We start from the raw sequence: 21,765 nt of genomic DNA, 5'->3' as shown, positions 1-21,765 counted from the left end.
CTGAGCAATGAGGAACGTTCATTTTCCAGACCTCGGCTATTCGGTTTATACAAGGACATAATCTTTTACCTCAGCCAAATTTAAATGTCAAAAAGAAACCTAGTAGTAGGCATATTTTTAAAATACGGAGGGGGAAAAAAACACATTGTGGTAAAACCTGGAACCTTTCAACTGATGTGAGTAGAATTTGGTCTAACTTTTGTCTTGATCACCATGTTTCTTTGTAACTCAACCTGAATATATATCTTACAGCCTAACTGATCATAGAGGAAGTAATGTGTCTACAACTACAGGCTGGTTTGACATTTAAGGAGGGAGGAAGGAATAGCAGTTTTAATTTCTTACTGGTAATGACTTTTCTTCACATAAGCCACAATAGAATTACCTTCATAAGTAATTTGAGCTACAATCACCCTCAGCCATAGCCACACACTGAAATCACGTAGGGGCAGCTTTTACAAAAAGCAAACATCCAAGTTCTGGCACTGGAGATGCTAAATATCTCATTCTGCTACCTAAAAAAACATGCTCAAAGTGTGTAGCATCCAAACTCCCTAGTGTGGCATATGAGGCCCTTCTGCTGAGGTCCACTCTTCTCTTCCCTGTTGCACTTCATGCCCACCTTGTCCCACAATAAACCCTGCATGGAAGCCTCTCCATTCTCTGTGAATGAACTTCATTCCTCTGCCTCTGGGCGCTTGCAGGCTGGTGCCTCCATTGAGAATGCCTTCCCACGCTCCTTCCCCCTCTCCACCAGCCACCTCCCAGGCCAGCACTTGCCAAGCCCTGGCTTTGTGGGTCTCTTTGTGCTACCTCAATGCTTTGAACAAACCCACAAGAACAATCACTGTTGTCACCTTTTGTCACCATCTTTCCATTGAACTGGACTCCTAATTCCAGAAAACAAATGTTCAGTATATCAGCTATCTTAAATAAGAGGTCATTTCTCCTAAGAAGTGCAATCATACTTATCAATCTGCAAATTTTTATAAACTGCTTGGGATATCAACCACAACAGAGGAAAGATTTCCCCCTAATTCATTTTAAAAGGAGAACAAATGCCAGTGAGACCCAAAATGAAGTTACACAACAATTTCGTAAGGTTCTTTTCTGGATTCCACACAATCCTGGAAGTAAGGAGGCTTCTAGGCTTCCTGGAATATTTTTCCATTAATAAAACACAGGACTTGCAGCATTTCGTGTTAGGTGTCAGAAAATGATACAACTCTGCCATTAGAATTACATGAACAGTCCCAATTGGGCAAGACTCATAAACATAACTCAGTATTGAACTCAGGGAGTGTGAAAAGAAATTAATGAAGAGTTATTGCAGCAAATAAGTATTAAATACTAGACAGCATTTGATGTGGGTTGTTAAGAAATTGTGCTTTGGAGTGTTTTCTTTTACCAGTTGGCAAATGTGAATACACAAAAAATGCTTTATGACATCAAAAAGGTGCTCATCAGGCATACTGTACACCAGATGCCACATGTGCCATCAACTTTGCACCCTTCCCTCACTGATCTTAGAAGCTCATTAAAACTGATGGCCACACTTAGAGGTTTCACACTGAGACAAAGACAAGTCAGCCATGCAGGTGGCAGAAAGTGTCACATTTGCAATTTCTTCAATCTCTCATGAAAGACAAGCTGCCCAAAAGGGAGGGAATGTTAAAATAATTAATTGGGAGGCCTTTGGGGTGAGATGGCTCCACTGTCTAGGAGTCCCACCTTAGCAAACTGAAACTGAATGTACAGTGAATTATTAAAGCCTGGAAAAGGAAACTGAAGCTTAGCCAATCAGAAACTGCCAACCAGCTCCCATCAGAGGTTACCATTCAGAAGCGCCAGCTCACTTCTTGCTAGGTTAACCAATAAAACATTTACTTTGTCTTGCTTTTATTAACATATTATAGTATTTCTTCCTTCATGACCCCTCGGCAAAGCCCGGAGCCACTTTGATTCTGGTGCTTCCTGATTAATGAATACTTGCTTGCTCAAATAAACCCTAATTTTTTTTTTTAAAGCAAGTAAGAAAACTGATGGTCTCATTTAATTAGGCTGTTTAAAATCCTGTAAGGGAAAGAGAGCAATTTTTTTTTTTTAACTAGGCTGTCTAAATTTATGATGTTATCATCTTTAAAATTTTGCTTTCATTTTAATTTTAGGAATAACCAGGTGCATAGACCTTATTTAAAATCTAGGTGTAGGGCTGGTGTATATATATATATATATATATATATATATATATTTTTTTTTTTTGGACAGGCAGGGTGGACAGTGAGAGACAGAGAGAGAGAAAGGTCTTTCTTTACCGTTGGTTCACCCTCCAATGGCCGCTGCAGCCGGCGCGCTGCGGTCGGTGCACTGCGCTGGTCGGAAGCCAGGAGCCAGGTGCTTCCTCCGGGTCTCCCATGCAGGTGCAGAGCCCAAGGACTTGGGCCATCCTCCACTGCATTCCCGGGCCACAGCAGAGAGCTGGACTGGAAGAGGAGCAACTGGGACAGAATCCGGCGCCCCAACTGGGATTAGAACCTCGTGTGCTGGCGCCGCAGGCGGAGGATTAGCCTGTGAGCCACGGCGCTGTCAGGGCTGGTGTATATTTGTGCACACTTATGTCACAAAACTCGACTATATGGGGCCAGTGCTGTGGCACAGCAGGTAAAGCCGCCGCATTCAGTGCCAGCATCTCATAGGGGCCCCAGTTTGAGTCCCAGCTGCTCTACTTCCGATCCAGCTCTCTGCTATGGCCCAAGTATAGAAGATGGCCCAAGTGCTTGGGCCCCTGCACCCACGTGAGAGACTTGGAGGAAGCTCCTGGCTCCTGGCTTTGGATCAGCACAGCTCCAACTGTTGTGCCTATTTGGGGAGTGAACCAGCATATAGAAGACCCCTCTCTCTCTCTGCCTCTGCCTTTCTGTAACTCAGCCTTTCAAATAAATAAATAAATTAAAAAAAAAAACCCTCAAAAATACATTACTAAAATTCTCCAACCTCTGTCACCAACGTTCCCATCTTATTCCTCTTTCTCATAGACCCTCCTTTACAAAGAGTTCCTAATTCAAACTAAATGCATGAATAATTTGTTTTCCCATTGAAAAATTTATCAGCAACATATAACTGCCAATCAATACTTCTAATCAAAATGAGATTATCAAGGTTATGAATTCTAGGACAAAATTATCTGATACCGTATTGAGTTCGTGTAGCACTTCAAGAAACATTATGCTGTTGTATTATTTGAAAATTTGATAATTCCACAAGGAAATAGCTTGAAGACCCCATTATGATTTTCAAACTCCTCCCCTTCTCCCACCCAGGGCACAGTGGACCAGTGAGCAGACTATGGTAGGGATAAGGCAGACAGGAAGATCCTTCTTGGAGCTCACTGGGACCCCCACTGTCTTCTCCTTTTGCTTCCTCGTGTCCTGACAGGGTCTTGTGTTCAACTCAACCTCCTGATACCTCTGTGATCTGCTAAACAGTTGTTTTCATTTCTTTCAGGGAAAAGGAATTGTGGAGCAAGTGTTGTAGCTTAGTGGATTAAGCCACCGCCTACAATGCCAGCATCCCACATCAGAGCTCCAGTTTTAGTCCTAGCTACTCTGATCCAAATCCAGCTTTCTGCCAAGGCAGATGATGGCCCAAGTAGGTAGGCCCTTGACACCCATGTGGGAGACCAGCATGAAGGTCCTTTGTCTTCAGCTTGGCCCAGCCACAGCTGTTGTAGCTATCTGGGGAGTGAACAGTAAATGGAAGACTCTCTCTCTCTCTCTCTCTCTTTCTCTCTCTCTCTCTCTGTCACTCTGTCTTTTAAATAAATAAAAAATAAATCTTTCAAAAATATGAATCATGTTCCATTATACATCCCACCATGTAAAAAAATGAGAAAAATTGGTATTTTACATGCTTCTCTTGAAAGGGTTTGCTATAAATTCCCTTAATTCTATTTCAGAAGTCTTGTAACACAGTAATTTCACAGTTATTGCATTTTTAAAGTACACTCTCTTTGACGAAAAGCCACCACAAAAATATAAGAATAAAAATAATAATAAAGCATAGCCTCTTTTTTCACAGAATAATAGTGCATAGAGAAATAGGACAAGATCAAAATCTGCCCTGCACTAATGCAGCATGAAAGAACAGTTTAATAAGGACAAGGAAAATGGTACATTATCTCATTTTGGGGGGAGGGAAGGGAATGAATTAAGGGCACAACAAAACGAAACTGAAAAATTGCTAAATGAAGCTCTGAGCGAGGAAAATGAAAAATCAATGAAGGCATGGAGGGGAAAAGGTACATTTTTCATCTTCATGATGCTTGATTGGGTTTGTGGAAATTCATTTTCAATTAATGTGTCTTGTGGCATTCAGCCAGGCTAGATATGAACAAGGCACCTATTTTAATCAATTTTTCCTATTAAGTTTGAAGTAATATATAATAATAGAACTATACCATCAAAGGATCCGTTGAAACTGGCTTCTGAGGTAACGTAATCTCATTTGGTTTGATTTCTATCTTATATGAAAGATAACCCAACTTCTCTTTAAGGAAGGGACGAGCACTCTGATTCTCATGGGTACCTAAAAGTGACTTGGCTACATAAATGTTAGGGAAGATGAGAAAACTGGTTTCCCAATCTGAGTCCATTCACTAAGGAGGAAGAAAGAGGGTAGAGTGGTACCAGGCATTTGCTGGGTTGGCTCATAATTCCAGGGGAGAGCGTTTGCCACAATGAATAAGACTACTTGGGACCCCCACATCCCATGTCAGACTGTCTGTGTTTGAATTCCAGCTTCACTTCCACTTCCAGCTTTCTGCTAATGTAGACCCTGGGAGGCAGCAGGTGATGGCTGAGGCAGTTAGATCCTTGCCACCCACATGGGAGACCTGGACTGCCCTCGTGGCTTTGGCCTGACCCAGTTTAGGCTGTTGCAAGCATTTGAGAAATTAATCTGCAGATGGGAGGTCTTTGTCTGTCTCTTTTTGCCTTTCAAATAAATAAATATATTTCTAACAAAATAAACAACCCAAAGTGATTGTCCATACTAGAGGAAACTGAAGCTCTAAGGCGTGCATCATTTGCTCATCTTCTTAGCATCATCTAGTCCTTTGCAGAGCAGAGACCTAAAACCAAGTCTCTCTGATGCCAAATCCCAACTCTCACCTACACCATCCCACTCCCAGAGAATTGCCAGTATCCAGCCTCCCTGCCATGACAACCCACCAGTGCAATGCTGCCTAGGAATTAGACCAGGCTGGAAGGAATACGGGCATGTGGCCTCCTCTTCACAAAGGATCTGCTGGGCTCCTAATTCATTCAGCTATTCTTTTTCCTCTCACTGACAGTAGAGGCAGGTGAAGTGGAGAAGTGGGAGGGAGCATATTTATCCCCCAGCTTTCCTTGATAGGTGCAGATAGGAGCCAAAGGCATCCTATCCTGAACAGTAACATCCACAGAAAGAATGATTTCAGAACCATACAATGAATATATATGGAAGCAACGAGATCTATACCTGGCAGAAAACTGGTACTAAAAAAAAAAAAAAAAAAAGCTCCTCAAGTTCAAGTGCTCTGGAGTAGGAATCCTCACCAGCACTGGGTAGGACTCCCTTTGTTCCCTTCCAGGTGCCCTCCTGTCTTCTCCCCTTCCATTTGCCTGTATCGCCTGCCAGGGGCATCTCTCTAGGGCTCAGATCTGATCAAGCAACAGGAAGCCCTAGAGGACTTCAGAGCAAGGTAACAAAAGACATTTTCCTTGGCTTGGTGCTGATCACCCACCACAACTGGTCTCATAGAGAAAGGAGTGATCTTCACCGATCACTCCTTCATACAATCCAGTTATACCAGATTAATGCTCCCTGAACTCAACTATGTGCATCCCTCTGGTCTCCGTGTTTGCATTGTTCTCCCTCCTATGGCATGACCTTTCCCACCTATCCATCCCCTGCCTTAAAAAAATCTAAGCCATCCTGCCAGGCCTGCCCGTTATGTAAAGACTCCCACCCACACAGTTAGTTCTTATTTATAGGCACTATGCTAAGCAGACCTCATGCATTCTACCAGCCAGTCCTTAAAACCATCTCTGGAGGAGGTTCCATGATGATCTTTGCTGTTTTATTGATAAGGAAACAATCTAGGAGACGATAAGCAATTTGCTTAATGTAGAAGCCTAGTCAGAAGCAGAGGCAGGATGCAGAGCCACACAACTGTGTTCTCCAGCTCCTGTGTCCCAGTATGCACAGCTCATAACTATGCCTGTCACTTGTCACACAATGCCTCAGGTTCTAGTGAGTTCAGATGTTAGCCAGAAAGTCCAGAGAGTCAGAATTCACATCTGTTTTTACACTTGGTTCATAAACGGTGCTCCCCAAATATTTACTGTCTGTCCATCAGAGAGGAGCTCTCTCTAAGTTGCCTCTGGCTCCTCCTCAACCTCATTCCTATTCCTAAGCCCAAGGGCTGGGAGCCCTATAGGCTTCAGCAGAGGAGGAGAACCCGAACATTCAAAGACAATAGCACAGCTGCATGGAAAAACTCCTGCTTAACAAAGAGGACAAAAAGAAAATCCAGTAGGACAATGGTGTTAGAGATCAAGCCTCCCATGAGTGGAGAAGGATGGGGAGAAGGGGAGAGAGACAGAGACCTCTGCATGTCACTTACACACACACACACAAGTTCCGCATGGGTTATTCTTTATTTGTTCAGCAAATATTGATTGAGCACCTGCTGTATGCTGGTGACTGTCTCAGATATTAGGGAGAGGACTGTAAATAAATCACACAAAAGTTCCTGCTCTTTCGGAGCTTACATTCTAATGGAGGGAAGCAGACCCCAAGCCCCACACATAAGCACAAACAGATGGGGAAAGGTTATGCGGCACTACAAGATGTCGAGTGCCATGGAGGAAGGCAGTAAGGGAGGGTGCAGGGAACGGGCACGGAAGTTGTAACTAAACACTTAAACATGAAAACCAAGGCTTTGAATGACAGAAGACAACTTTATGACAAATGAACAAGCAACACCACAAATGACAAAAAGGTAACTTCACACCAAAATTAAAGATGTGTAAATTATAAGATATACCAACAAGCAAACAAAAAACACTGAATAGGAGATGGTAGCGCCGAATATTTTTTGATAAGTGATCAATATCAATAACATGCAGAATTCCTACAAATCAGCAGGAAAATGACAAAACCTAACATAAAATGAGTAAAGGATATTAACAACCAGTTTGTGAAGGAGGCACCCTGAATGACCAAGAAGACTGCAAAGTTGCTCAACATCACAACTTGTTATGAGAAATAATCAGGCTGACGCAAATTAAAACATAAGATGTGATTTCATAAATAGCCAAAATTATAGTCCACACAGTGCCAAGTGGCGGTGAGCATCAGGAAAAATCTGCCCTCCCTACATGACCGACAGAAATGCACACTGGGGAACCATTGGGCAACATCTCGTAATGCTGAAATGGTGTCAACCCCACACCCTAGTAATTTTTCTAAAGCAGCATGGAGACATTTGTCATTGTTTGTAAAACAATAAAAATCTGGAAACAAACGAAACATCTATCCACCGAATAAACTACAATATATACATATAAAAGTATATTACACAGCCATGAGGTGACTCACGATTCAGACCTCAATGTGATAACATACGGAAACAAAACTGGGGAAAGGAGTAAGCGGAAATTATATACAGCAACATTTTCTACAATACAAATTATTTTCTACAATACAAAATAAATTTTATATAAACTTTTAAGCCCCAAAACTAAGCTACAGGAGGTGACTTCAAAATATATGTAAAAATGGGCATTACAAAAAGAAATTATACATGGATTTCAAAAATACCTGTACCAAAATAAACTTATCTTGTAATTCCATTTTCATGGACTTTTTGAAGTCCCCTTGCATAGTACAATAAATACACATACACATCAATGCAATAAAGGCGTCAAAACATGGCCTGGAACAATCGGCCTCTGGAGCAGGAGTGCCGGTGGAGAGGGAGGGAGGTAACACAGAAGGAGGAAGAGGAACAAAACTGTCAGGCATCAGAAGAGATTTTTTTCTTTATCTGTAATGTTTGCTTTGACTTAAAAAAAAAAAATCAGAAACAAATCTGCCAAAATTGTAACGTGATGATTCTGGAGAAGGATACATGGCTTTTTGTTGCTGTCAACCTCTGTAATTTTTTCTGTTTACAACTTTTCCTAATGAAAAAGAGAAGAAGAAAAGGACAAAGGCAGCTTCGGGGCTGAAGATCAGGATGCGGATGGAGCACCACCACTCTGCTGAGAGACTGCTGGCTACTTATTTTTTAAGATCTTCAACCACAGTTGCTTGTGCTTAAAAAACTGGGCAATAGTCTCTCCCTCAGAGGGTAAAGTCTATGTCATACTCTCAGAACAAGTCAATAGCTGGTAACGACCTGGAACACAAACTGCTTTAGCCTCACGTATTTTCTATGGGCACAAACTGGGCATCCAGGTCTCTAAAACCAGTTCCAAGGCAGTCAGAAACAGTCCCAATAAATGTCATGTGGGTTCAATGACATTTACAAAGAGAAGAATATCTCGCTCAAAAGGACAATTTCTATTATGAATACATTAATCAGTATTGTCATAAAATGAACCTGCAAGGGCTCTTCCTAGGCTACGAAGGGAAAAAAGGCTGACAAAATCATGCTCTTTCTATTTCACATTTTAGATAAAGTTATCGAAGGTCTTAAAATAAAGACGTGAATTTAAAACCATAACATTTTCATTTCTTGTAAGTAAATTCTGCCTCAAGCTTTTGAGCAGCCCCTCCTTTGGATGGGGACATGAGTGCCCATGTGACACAGCTGTAACCATAAGAGTCCAGGATGAAGGATCCAATTAAGGGCAGGGTAAGAGAGGACGGGGATGGAGTGGGTGGGGTGGAAGGGCAGGATCTGAGCACATATCTTGGGTTTGACAGGCAGGAAATCAAGTTCACACCCAATGTCAGTGCAGGCAGGGAAGGGACAAATTAAGAGACAGCAGCAAAGGCAGACAAGAGCAAGCGGAGGTAGATCCTGTGACGCAAAGGGACTCAGACTCAAGGAGATCAACAGGTCAGGGCCAAGGCTGGGGAAGCTGCATGACGCACCCAGGGCACGGTACTGAAGGGCCTCTAAGTCTGGGCACCACACCCACCACCTGCTCCGCAGTGAAAAGCTGACCTGGCCTCCAGGCACTGTCCGTAGCCCAGAAGAGAAGAAACTCCCAGGGCAAAGGAGAGTATTCCACTGTGGGAGAGAGTGACCCACCATGTCTAAAAATAACTGCCTTCCCTTCACTTGTGTTATCTCACTTTTTGAAACTGGGTAATTAATCTATTCCACTAGAACAAATGCCAGCGACCATAAAGGCATCCCTGGAAACGGCGGGTAACTACCCTAGGATACTATTTAGATGACAGGTTCTAAAATCCGACTGCATCTACCTAGTAGAATTCTGGAGACCCAGCAGAGCACCCGAGACCTGCTTCTAAAACAAGTGTCATACACAGGTCCATGATGAAAGAAAAATTATTCATCTGCTTCCTTTCCCACCCACTACCCACTTGCTCAAGCCAGGCAGAAGCCCCTAAGCAAAAGATCAAAGGCAAATAATGACAGGAAAGCATCAACATGCCCACTCTGCCAGCAGATACAGAGGAGGAGAGAGCTAACCCACATCGGAGGGACACTGGGCTTCCCCTTGTGAGCCCAGCCTCTGGCTGCTGCAGGCTAATACCGCCGTCACCAGGTGAGGAACCACCAGCACCCCTGGCCACCTCCAGGCAGACCTCTATGCAAATACAGCACACATGAAGTATATTTCATTTCAATCAATTTCAGCCCTTTCCATAGGCATGCTTCTCCTTTTCACAAAGTTGGTTGAACTAACTCTATCCGTGCAAAGACCCAAGGTGAGAGAAGCAAACCAAACTCTTCTTAAGCTAACAAGAACGATGCTAAGTTGACTAGTGTTGCTGTTACCCACTCAAGGACACCCCACCCCCAGCCACAGCCCATAAACAAATATAAACAAACTACGTGGACACTTGTCTGTTCCTGTATTTGCTGGCATGCGCTCTGATGGGGAGCATTTCAATCCCAGAGTTCGGATGTTCTTCCAGCTCTCGTCCATCTCCTTAGCAGTTGTCCTTGGCCATTTTCCATAAGCAAGGATTCATTTTCCAAGATTTTAGACCAGGCTCCACCTGGCACTTTCTGAATTATGTTTTTAGTAGTCTTTTCCATGGTTCCTTCTTTGATGTCTAGGAACCCGTGTTGCTAAAAATACTCTGTGGCTCTTTGAGTTCTCTTGACTGAAGTCGAGGCTGCACAAGGAAAGCTTACAGACAGTGTGTGGAGGCCCCCAGGGTCGGATTTCCCTTTCAATAGCGTGTCCTTACTGTTCTGTTCCTCCGCTCATCAAAGGTGTCACCTCTTCCCAGGAGACAATGAACAAGTGTTCTTCTAATCGGGAACAATAAAAGGAATCACTTCCAACCCACAGCAGGCTACCATTCTATCATCTTCCAAAGAGCCGGAGACTAAATCTGGAGAACAGCTCGTGCGACATGATCTGGAGACAGTCCAATTGAGTGGGTTAGGGTGGTAGGCTCAGTGCTATGGCTCTTTCCCAACCCCCTTGTGGAAAATACAGGTACTCAGAAGCCTCTAAACCCAGGGCATTTGGTAAAAGTGTACTCTTGCCTGTTGCACATTTAAGCACACCACACAAAAGTTTTTAAAATAAACTGTTGTCGGGGCCGGCACTGTGGCATTGCAGGTAAAGCTGCTGCCTGCAGTGCCAGCATCCCATATGGGCACCAGTTCGAGTCCCGGTTGCTCCACTTCTGATCCAGCCCTCTGCTATGCCCTGGGAAAGCAGTGAAAGATGGCCCAAGTCCTTGGGCTCCTGCACCCATGTAGGAGACCTGGAAGAAGCTCCTGGCTCCTGGCTTCAGATTTGGCGCAGCTCTGGCCGTTGCGGCCAGCTGGGGAGTGAACCAGCAGATAGGCGACCTCTCTCTCTCTCTGCCTCTCCTTCTCTGTGTAACTCTGACTTTCAAATAAATAAATAAATCTAAAAATAAATAAATAAGTAAACTGTGTGGCCAGTACATGCCTGAGTCATTCAAAATAGAAAATTCTTAGAGTGTATACATATTGTACATATTGTACATACTGTACTCAAAAGACAAATGGCTAAGCGAGAAAACAGCAGAGAGCACAGAAGAGAGAAGTGCACCCAAAGATCCCACTGGGCTCAAGACCCCCACAGGGAAGAAAGGCCAACCTGCATACTGGTCAGGAAACCAACATAGCTACTTTTGCTTTCAACTCACACTACTTTAGGTATACACAGCAGTAACCCATTCATCAGAGTAACAACAGTAATAGCAGCTAGTACCTACTGGGTATTTTCTACGTTCCAATTGGTAGGTTAAGTGTTTTATATTCATCATCTCATTTAACTCTTATTAAAAAACACACCCAGGTAGATACTGCTATTTATCCCATTCTAGAGACAACTTCTAACTTCTTAAGGGCCCACAATTAGTATTCTTTTAAAGAGGTCCTGTTTGACCAGGTGTAACTGCTCTGTAGTGACAGAGGGCTAATTTAAACCAGGACAAAGTCAGACATGTGCACACGTGCACAGTGCGAATGGGGTCCCTGAGAACCACTCTGGGTCTCTTTGTTGGTGGTGGGTTCCCAACTTCCAAAGACGTGGTGGATTCTGTCTCTTAAAGTCTATTATTTGGTAGCAAGGGTACCTCATCCTACCTCAGTAACATCTTATCTCCAGGTGGATCTGGATAGCATCTCTTTTTCATAATGGGGATATGACCAAGATAACCCAGCTCTTAAGAGTTAGCTGTCTGGCCGGCGCCACAGCTCAATAGGCTTATCCTCCGCCCGTGGCGCCGGCACACCGGATTCTGTCCTGGTTGCCCATCTTCCAGGCCAGCTCTCTGCTGTGGCCCGAGAGTGCAGTGGAGGATGGTCCAGGTCCTTGGGCCCTGCACCTGCATGGGAGACCAGGATAAGCACCTGGCTCTTGCCTTTGGATCAGCGCAGTGTGCTGGCCGCAGTGTGCCGGCTGTGGTGGCCATTGGAGAGTGAACCAATGGCAAAGGAAGACCTTCCTCCCTGTCTCTCTCTCTCACTGTCCACTCTGCCTGTCAGAACGAAAACAAACAAACAAAAAAAAAAGAGTGAGCTGTCACACACTCCTCCCAGGACCAGGGACTGGAAGGAGGCGAAGCTCCCCTCCTGGGACTCAGTCTCAGACTTGCCCAGCTTTCTCACTCAGGTGCTCCCAGTCCCTGGAGGCTGCTCGCCATGGCTGTCTGCCACGGAGCCCTTCCTCCTCTGGATTCACCCCCAGCCTTCCAGCTCAGGGACAGGAACTTCTGAGGGAGGCTGGCCTGAAACAGGAGCCACAGGAAGCCCAGCAGGCAGAGTCAGGCTGCCGGACATCAGTTCCCAACCCTTGTTGCCTACTGCACTCACTTACATAACTAAAAACACAAACACACAAACAAAAATGACGTTACCATTCTGCCTGCCACCCCCATCAACCAGGTCCAGGCATTTTTTCTAAAGCTTCCCAGGTGAGTCTAACAGGCAGCCTAGGTGGAACACTAATGAGAAAATCAATTCATTGCACCTACGTGTGGATTAAACATCTAAATTATACGAAGAGAGGAGGGAGAGCAGCTACTTGTTGCAAAAGAAGCCCAAAGAAAGAACGTCTCCTCTGTAGCTGAAGAGAAACTCCCTTAAGGCAGTTTTTGCTGGAAGAAACATTTCCCAAATCACAAACAGCAATGGGAAATCAGAAGACATGATAAAATGAGAGGTTGCTTAATGGTTGAACCGGAAAATAGCAAAACAACTCTTGTTGAATTGCTGCTTACTCAGCTGAATAATGGAGCATGACCCTTTGGCCAAAGTGTCAATCATCCTTTTGGCGGGCACGTAAGACTCTCGCTCTTATTGTCTCCATGGCAGGAAAGCTGTTCTGGTTGGCAGCAGACTGGGCCTTGGTGAGACATGTGCACAGGCAGGGATGACCCTGCTGACTGAAGAAATCATGCTGCAAGATGTGGGAGGGGGGCTCACTGCTCTGGGCTCAGGACCCTGCCTAGCGTGCCCCTCCTCCCAGCTCTCCTGATGCAGCCCGAACCCTGGCAACAGCAGTGGGTAAGATGCATGAGAGCAGGAGCATAGTTGCATGCCCCCCCCCCCCACCACCAAGTAGCCAGCCCAGCACAAGGCAGGTGCTGCTGGATTTCTGATGAATGGATGAATGAATTTTTCCTCGAGTGTGATTTCTTTTCCATCCCTTGATATGTCTCTAAATTTTCTGGTAAACACTTTTAAAAGTCTGTAGGGGTGGGGGTGGGGAGGCTTTGCTTTTTTTTTGCTTTTGGTAGAGCCAGAACCAGCTGGAAGAACTAGTGACGGGAGGGCAATACCCAGTCCCTCATGTCCACCACAAAAGGAGACTTAACTCAGTGCAAAGGCCTAGCTTAGCCGGGGTATGCAGTTCTACACTCAATGGAAGACACTGCATTGTCTTTCTCCAATGAACTTGATCCCATAAGATATGTACCAATCCTTCATTTCCAAAAAGGACCTACCTGCCTCCCCACGAGCCCTGCTTACACAGCCAAGTCCTTACTGTCTCACACAATGGAAATCAAGTTGTTACTGAGCTAAGGAATTCAAAACCCGGACCAGCTACTTGGTATTCAGATTAGTAGTCATATTATTAAAATGATATTCCACTGAGGAGGGAAGAAAAACATTGCTTAACACTTACTGATGACAAGAACCTCAGGACTAATAATACCGGATGTGTTGAGCTAAAAAGAGAAGTTCATCATTGTAATCAACTATGTTTCTGCAAGCCATTTATGATCAAAATGACACAAACAATGGCTGGGGCCTGGACAGGCATCCCTGGGGAAAGAAAGGCTCTGATGCAGACAAACATCCAGACTTCATGTGAAGAAACAGAACTCGTCCCACATCTGTCACACTTACAGGCTCACTCCGATGCTAGGTGCAATTTGCCTCTGAGTGCAGACAGAGGAACTCAAGATAAAAATCCACTTCTAAAGACATGTTCAAGATTCCACAAGTGACCAATTCAGTAGCCCACACTTCTCAGAATTTGGTCCTAGTGATCAGAAGTGATTTAGTTATGTGCTTGCTGATCTCACTTGTTATGCAAAGTAATGATAAGGCTGTGAACACAGCCTGGTAAACAAGGAGCAACACTGAGCAGTCACCAGGCTGCCTTCGCGCATTCTGATTACAGAACACCGAACTGGGGAGAACACTAGACGACTTGTGTCGCAACTTCTTACATCCAAGGAATGTACCCCTTACGAAGGGAGAAACGCCTCCCCGGGCCAGCCCATCTTAGCAATATCTCTTCATTTCGAATGAAGAGCTGGAACTTGCCTCTTTGAAAGCGCCACCCAGTGGTTGTGACCTGGCTTTACATCCCAGTACAAAATACAAATACCTTCTCTCTCCTCCATCGCTTCCTGTGATGAGGAGTCATCTCTCTTCTCTCTCCCTGGCTATGTCTATCCCAATTCCCTCACCTACTCCCAGCTGGCCCCACTCCTGAGTCTGTGCTCATTTTCCATGTCCCTTTTCTACAGATCTAACTTAAAAAAGAAAGTACTCATGTCAATGGCTACAAAAATTGAAATTTTAAACCAAACTTTTTGCCATGTCAGTTAACATGGTATACTGGACAAACAATAATTTTTCCTATCTGATTTTGATTGTTTAAATTAAGACTAAAAAGACTCTTTTTTTTCTCTCTCTGTTCACAGTTACAACCCAGCCAGTCCCTAGGTGATACTACCACTGATGGTGCCCGTCCTCATCTCAGCCTGTGACTGCGTTCCAGTAACTGGGCCGTTCCGGAGCACAGCAGCAGAACTTAGGGGAGCTTCTTTGGGAACTATGAAATCACAGGAAGGAAAGGCAGGCATGGGTGGCAATCTCTGTGTGCTCCCCTGTTGTCCTGGATGCTTGCATGTATGTCTACATCTATGTATGAAATATATACATATTGCCGCACTCCCTTCAAATTGCAATGTTTGTTATAATCTGGAAGTAGGCGAGAAAATAAGTGTCTCTGACTTCAGTAGTAGTCAAATCCTTGCAGAGAAGATGTTAGCTGAATTAAAGCCAATCTGAGGCACTGCCATTGTGGCATAGCAAGTAAAGCCACCTCCTGTGACACTGGCATCCCTGATGGGTGTGGTCTGCATCCCAACTGCTCCACTTCTGATCCAGCTCCCTGCTAATGATCTTGGAAAGTAGCAGAGGATGGCCCAAGTGTCTGGGCTCCTGCCACCCACATGGGAGACCCAGACAAAGCTCCTGGCTTCTGGTTGGGGCCTAGCTCAGTGCTGGCCATTGTAGCCATCTGGGAAGTGAACCAGTGTATGGAAGATCTCTCTTTCCCTCCCTGTCTCTGTAACTCTGACTTTGAAATAAACAAATAAATCTAAAATAAATAAATAAAAGCCAGTCTACATGAGGTTTTTGTGTAACGGTTCTCTAGTGGTAGATCTGAGAACTACACAGACATCCCCATGAGGAGAGGTGAGAGAAATGCCGTGCCCACAGGTAGTAAGTCACATGGGGAAAAAATCAGAGAAAACAAATACCCTGGCCCCAGACCTCACGGGTATGCAAGTCAGAAGCAGAAAAGCTATGCTCTGACAGCCCAGGTTCACTGAGATGCGAACGACGAAGTCACGCTTTTCTGTGGGCAACGCGCTCCTGAGGTCTACCTGCTGCTAAGGCCCTGGCAGCATCTCCCTCCCCGTCACAGGGCTGGCCGTGCTCCTGCCCGGATGGGCGAAGAGCCTGTGAAGGTGGAGTGTGACCTCCTGCCCTGAGCCTCTGCCATCCTACTTCTCCCAGCGATGTGTGGTGAGCTAACGAGGACACACACAATTCAGCCCAGTGTGACCTGGACTTCCCATCTGGGGACAAGATTTATCTAATGTATACTGTTGATTCTACACCCAATAAAACAAGATGATCCCCTCCTCATCCTCACAATTCCCTGACCCTAGCCCCACCATGCTAATATCCCCAACATTTTATGAATTAATAAAGCAGATATACTTTTAATTCCCTGTCCATCTGTCATGTACATGAATTATTTATTAGAAGGCAGATATGCTTTTAATTTTAATAATTCATTGGTAAGACAGATAACTTTTAAGAGCAGTGCTTGATATAAAAGAAAAGGTTTTCAGTTTTTCCACCACTGACTAAATGTGTAATTAAATAGAAATCTTTTCTTTGTAAGTTAGAGAATTACACCCAAAGGAATTCTCATAACCCTGTTAGTAGTGTTCTTTTTCTATCAGATTGTTCTATTTTTAACTGAGCAAGGAAAAGCTACAACAATATGTGATTAGCTTTACCACAGCATGGAGTTTCTTCTACTGAGCAGTACCATAAGAAAGACAGATGACATTCACACAAGATGCAAGAACTCTTTTTGTCTTAGAGAAACATAAACGTCCAACTTACCTTCATTTTTTTTGAGAAAGAAGTGTAAGCTATGCCCAGCAGAGCAGACGTATAGGTTGGTTTCATGTTCCATGTCAGAAACATTAAAAAAGAAAGGGTGGTAGAAGAGAGAAGGATAAAGCAGCAGCAGGTGTGGGGGAAAGAATGAGAAAGGAAGGAGCAAAAAGGCAGACCAGGGGCAGGCATTTGGCTCAGGGGTTAAGACTCCACGTGGAAGCCCACATCCTGTATCAGCGTGCCTAGGTCCAAGCCCCAGCCCTACTCTTCATCCCAGCTTCCTGTAATGCACCCTGGGAAACAGCAGGTGATGGCTCAAGCATTTGAGTCCCTGTCACCCACATGGGAGACCTGGGTTGAGTAGCTAGCTCCCAGTTTAAGCCTAGCCCATGCCTGGCTATTGCAGGCATTTTGGGAATAAACCTGTAGTAAATATAAGCTTTCTTTTTTTTTCTCTCTCTCTCTCTCTGCCTCTTTTTCTTTGCCTTGCAAATAAATTAAATAATTAAAATAATTAAATAAATAAAAATAATTTTTAAATAAAGAGGAACAGACAGAATAGACAGACACACCAGAAATGGAAAAGACCAGAGAAGTAGGTGGAAGACAGAAGCGTGCAGGTTTGGGAGCAGTGCAGAGTCCTGGACTCATTGCTGTCACACACTTGTGTGTCCCCTGGGGAGTCACTGCTCTTTGAATGTAGGTGAGTGCATTAAATGCACCTCACAGCTCTCTTCACTGCAACCCTTTGATCTGGAGAAACCCTCCTTTGGAGGGATGCTCATTGGTGGTCCAGGGGGCTAAGACAGCAGTGGCCTGGCCAAGCGCTCCCAGAGCCACAGGCCTGAGCTGAGAGCCTGAACTATTCTAGGGCTTCAGTTTGCCCACCCCGGAAGCCGTCCTGGGCCCGCGCCTTGCACGAGGACTCACCTCCTCGACCATCTGCTTGACTTTCTTCTGCTGGCAGTGCACCATGTCATCGAGGTGTCGGATCCGCTCTCGGAGGCTGGCTGACGCCTCCTCCAGCTGCTGATACCTAACACAACCAGCGGGAAAGGCGTGTCAGTCCTCAACCCGGGCAGAAAGGTGCAGCTTCGAAGAAAAACAGTCACAGACAAGGAAAACCGCACGATGCACTCTCGTCACTCCACTGGCCTCCTAGGTGGCGAACCACTAATCCACCACCCACCACAAAGAGAACATTCGAGTCCTTTTCAAGTCACCACTTGCCAGTTTTAATCCTGCCAATGGGGCAGACATTTGGCCTAGTGGCTAAGATGCTCATATCCCATATTAGAGTGTCTGTATTCAAGTCCTGGCCCTGGCTCCTGTTTCCAGCTTCCTGCTATTGTGCATCCCGGGAGGCAGCCAGTGACGGCTCAAGTAACTGGACTCCTGCCACCCACAGATATGCAGACCCTTAGGGAGGTTAACTAACTTGTCTCAGGCATCCCAACTTCGGCTCCCTTACTAAAAATTAACATATGGCTTTCTTTGCCTTTTAATTTCTAGAAGAGATGGTATACTAACCCCGTATTTTCCAACCAGGAATTCATATGCTTATAGCAAAAGGACAAAGCAATGTTTTACTAAGCAAAGTTTGGAAATAAAATATATATAAATGTATATATGTAAATTAATTTCCAGCATACGTGGTATTAGTCACAGTTGATAAATTTTCTTATCAACAAGGTGGAGTTCAAGGTTATGGGGAATATTTACAGACTGAAATTTTGCACTTGCAACAGCCTTGGATGTATTCCAGTGCGCTCACAACAAGCCATGGGCTATAACATGTGGCTGTGAACTCCTGCCCTGGGGAGGGCGTCTGGCCTAGTGTAGTGGTTAAGATGCCAGGTGGGATGCCTGCATCCCCCAGTGAAGTCTCTGGATCTGAGACCTTGCTCAGGCTCCTGACCCCAGCTTCCAACTGCAGACCCTAGAAGGCAGCATTGTTGGCTCAAGTAACCTTCCTGCCACCTCTGTGGAAGACCCGGTCTAAGTTCCCACCTCTTGGCTTCATCCTGACTGTTGTGGGCATTCAGGAAGTGAACTATGGGGAACAGCACCCTTTCTCCTTCTCTCCCTCTCTGCCTCTCAAATAATTTTTAAAGAGATTTTATTTATTTGAGAGACAGAGAGAGAGAGAGTGACCTGAGTCACTCCAAAAATGGCCACAATGGATGGGGCTGGACCAGGCCAAAGCCAAGAGCCAGGAACTCCATGCGGGTCACTCATGTGGGTGGCAGAGGCCCAAGCACTGGAGCCATCTTCTGCCACTTTCCCAGGTGCATTAGCAGGCAGAAAGATCACAGAAGCAGGTGGGAGAGAAGTAGCTGGATTAGAAGTGGGGCAGCCAGGACTGAAACCGGCACCTATATGAGATGCCAGCATCACAAGCAGTGGCTTAACCCACGGTGCCCCAGGGCCAGCCCTTCCAATAAATAATTTTTTAAATGTAGGTGCATTAAAATATTTTTTAAAATACACTTCATATTGGAAGCCCTCAGTACAATGTCATACTTGTACAAGTTTAATTAAGTCTACAATAAGTGATGACCCCAAGAACGACAAAACAAGGGTCAACCAAAACTTAAAGGTAGGAATTCTAGCTGAGCCCTAAGTGACTCAGGAATCAACACAGCCAATTCTTTTAAAGAGTCTTTTGGTTTTTTAAACTCCTATGATGTAGTGTTACCCTGGCACATGTTCTGGATCTTCTTTGTCTCTCACCTAATACATCCAAATTCCTTTTATATATTCATATTTATTTATTTATTTGAGAGGCAGAGTTACAGAGAGAGGGAGAGACAGAGTTCTTTCATCTGCTAGTTCACTCCCCAAATGGCCACAATGGCTGCAGCTGGGCCGATCCAAAGTCAGGAGCCAGGAGCTTCTTCCGTGTCTCCCATTCGGGTGCAGGAGCCCAAGTACCTGGGCCATCTTCCACTGCTTTCCCAGGCACATTAGCAGAGAGCTGGATTGGAAGTGAAGCAGCCAGGACTCGAACCAGTGGCCATATGGGATGCTGGTCCCTCATATTAACCTACTTTGACATAGCACCAATCCCCAAATTCTTTTTTAAAAGAAAATTTAGCATTCTTTCTACATGTCTTTGAGATTCCCCACCCTGTCTCAAGGATTTTAATCAGTATAATATATGAATTTTTATCTTATTCCATTTGCAGATACAATTTCAATAAAATTGTCCCTTCGAACCAGTGAGTTTGATATTGCACTTGTCTAATGGCTACAAATGATGTTTGTTTCTGTCTACGTTTTACAAGTACATGTATATGTGTATGTGGTATGACAGGTAAACATATATGTTAAAGTCTATACATGTGTTTGTATAATGTCAACATGGTACCAACTTGACTTTAAAAAATTTGAATACTCCTTTATTAAATAATTAACCCAAATGCTTTTCAAGCTCACGTGACTTGAGTGAAAACAGACCTGTCAGGGGGCATTTGTTGCGCACTTAACCACTGCTTGGGACACCTGCATCTCATAACAGAGTGCTTGGGTTTGAGTCCCGGCTTCACTGGTCTTTCCAGCTTCCTCCTCATGCGCGCCCTCAGAGGCAGCAGGTAATGGCCCAAGTACATGGGTCTCTGACACTCACATGGGAGACCAGATTGAGTTGCTCGCTCCTGGGTTTAGCCTGGCCCAGCCCTGGCTGTTGCAAGCATTTGGGAAGTCAGTCAACAGAGAGGAATTCTCTGTCTCTCTGCCTTTCATATAAATTTTTTTAAACAAAAATGTCCATCAGCAATATATACATAATTCAGACACACATTTTCTTTATTACATGTTTAATATAAAAAGGAGTCTGACCCAAGAATGAATGAATCAATAGACATAAATGGAAAGAAAGTTTATAAATATACTTTTATCGGTAACTATTTTTTAAACTATGCTTGTTTTAAAGGTTTCTTTAACATCTTTGATAACTAAATCCCTTTAGTTTTATTAAGTTAAAAGAAAATGGCAGATATCCATTAAATATCTAGGTCATTTCCAAATAAGATAAAATATTCAAGTATTGTGAAACACAAGTTGAAACAGATTTACTTTTTTGCTTTCTTAAAATTATGTACACCCTGGGTGTATGTGATTGTATGGTTCTGTTAAATAAATACATCAAATTGTTCCATGAGAAAACATTTCTAAAAAGTATAAAATGGTATCAGCCTATAGAATACAGGTTTACGATTACTAAGGATTAAGATTGCAATTAACATATGTATTGGGGCCAGCGCAGTGGCTCACTTGGTTAATCCTCCACCTGCGGTGCCGGCATCCCATATGGGCGCCGGGTTCTAGTCCCAGTTGCTCCTCTTCCAGTCCAGCTCTCTGCTGTGGCCCAGGAGGGCAGTGGAGGATGGCCCAAGTGCTTGGGCCCCTGCACCCGCGTGAGAGACCAGGAAGAAGCACCTGGCTCCTGGCTTCGGATCGGCGTAGCGCCGGCCGTAGCGGCCATTTGGGGAGTGAACCAACGGAAGGAAGACCTTTCTCTGTCTCTCTCTCTCACTGTCTATAACTCTACCTGTCAAATAAAATATATATATATATATATATGTATTTAAAACTACCAAAGGGAACAATTCTACAAGCCAAATGTAGATATGTTTTTGTTAAGAGATTATAAGAGAGGCATTAGGATTTTGTTTCATTTGATGAAATCTGATGTTGTGGGGCCAACACTGTGGCACAGCAGATTAAGCTGCCACCTGCAGCACTGAGCATCCCATATGGGCACCAGTTCAAGTCTGCTCTACTTCCAATCCAGCTCCCTGCTAATGTGCCTGGAAAAGCAGTGGAAGATGGCTCAAGTCCTTGGGCCCCTGCACCCACGTGGGAGACCCAGAAGAAGCTCCTGGCTCCAGCATGGCACAGCCTTGATCATTTTGGACACTTGAGGAGTGAACCAGTGGATGGAAGATTACTCTCTCTCTCTCTCTGGCTCTCCTCTCTCTGAAACTTTTCCAAATAAATAAATCTTAAAAAAAAAAAAAGTAATGTTGCGTAGTACAGAGGTTTTTTAAAGGATATCCAAAGAGGAAGGAGGAACAAAGAATGTTTTAAGTAAAAATAAATGGATATAAAACACTGTGGGAAAAGAAGGGTCAAATACACCCACAAAA

General features: G+C 44.4%; 1 protein-coding gene across 4 annotated transcripts in view; it reads right to left on the bottom strand.

Moving 5' to 3' along the window:
- MYZAP (myocardial zonula adherens protein) overlaps positions 1-21,765 on the bottom strand; it is a 97,701-nt gene that overhangs the window by 28,393 nt on the left and 47,543 nt on the right. For 2 of the 4 annotated variants that reach the window (XM_062206001.1, XM_062206002.1), the window contains one exon: positions 17,546-17,651. In XM_062206001.1, coding sequence (XP_062061985.1) covers positions 17,546-17,651 — 106 coding nt within the window. Of the gene's footprint in view, positions 1-9,632; positions 10,611-17,545; positions 17,652-21,765 lie in introns of those variants that run through there. The other 2 variants (XM_062206003.1, XM_062206004.1) reach the window with 2 other exon arrangements.

The sequence above is a fragment of the Lepus europaeus genome, chromosome 11 (assembly GCF_033115175.1).
Source record: "Lepus europaeus isolate LE1 chromosome 11, mLepTim1.pri, whole genome shotgun sequence".
Classification (NCBI taxonomy): domain Eukaryota; kingdom Metazoa; phylum Chordata; class Mammalia; order Lagomorpha; family Leporidae; genus Lepus; species Lepus europaeus.
Note: the sequence above shows the minus strand (reverse complement) of the source record. Positions and strands in the feature narration are given on the sequence as shown.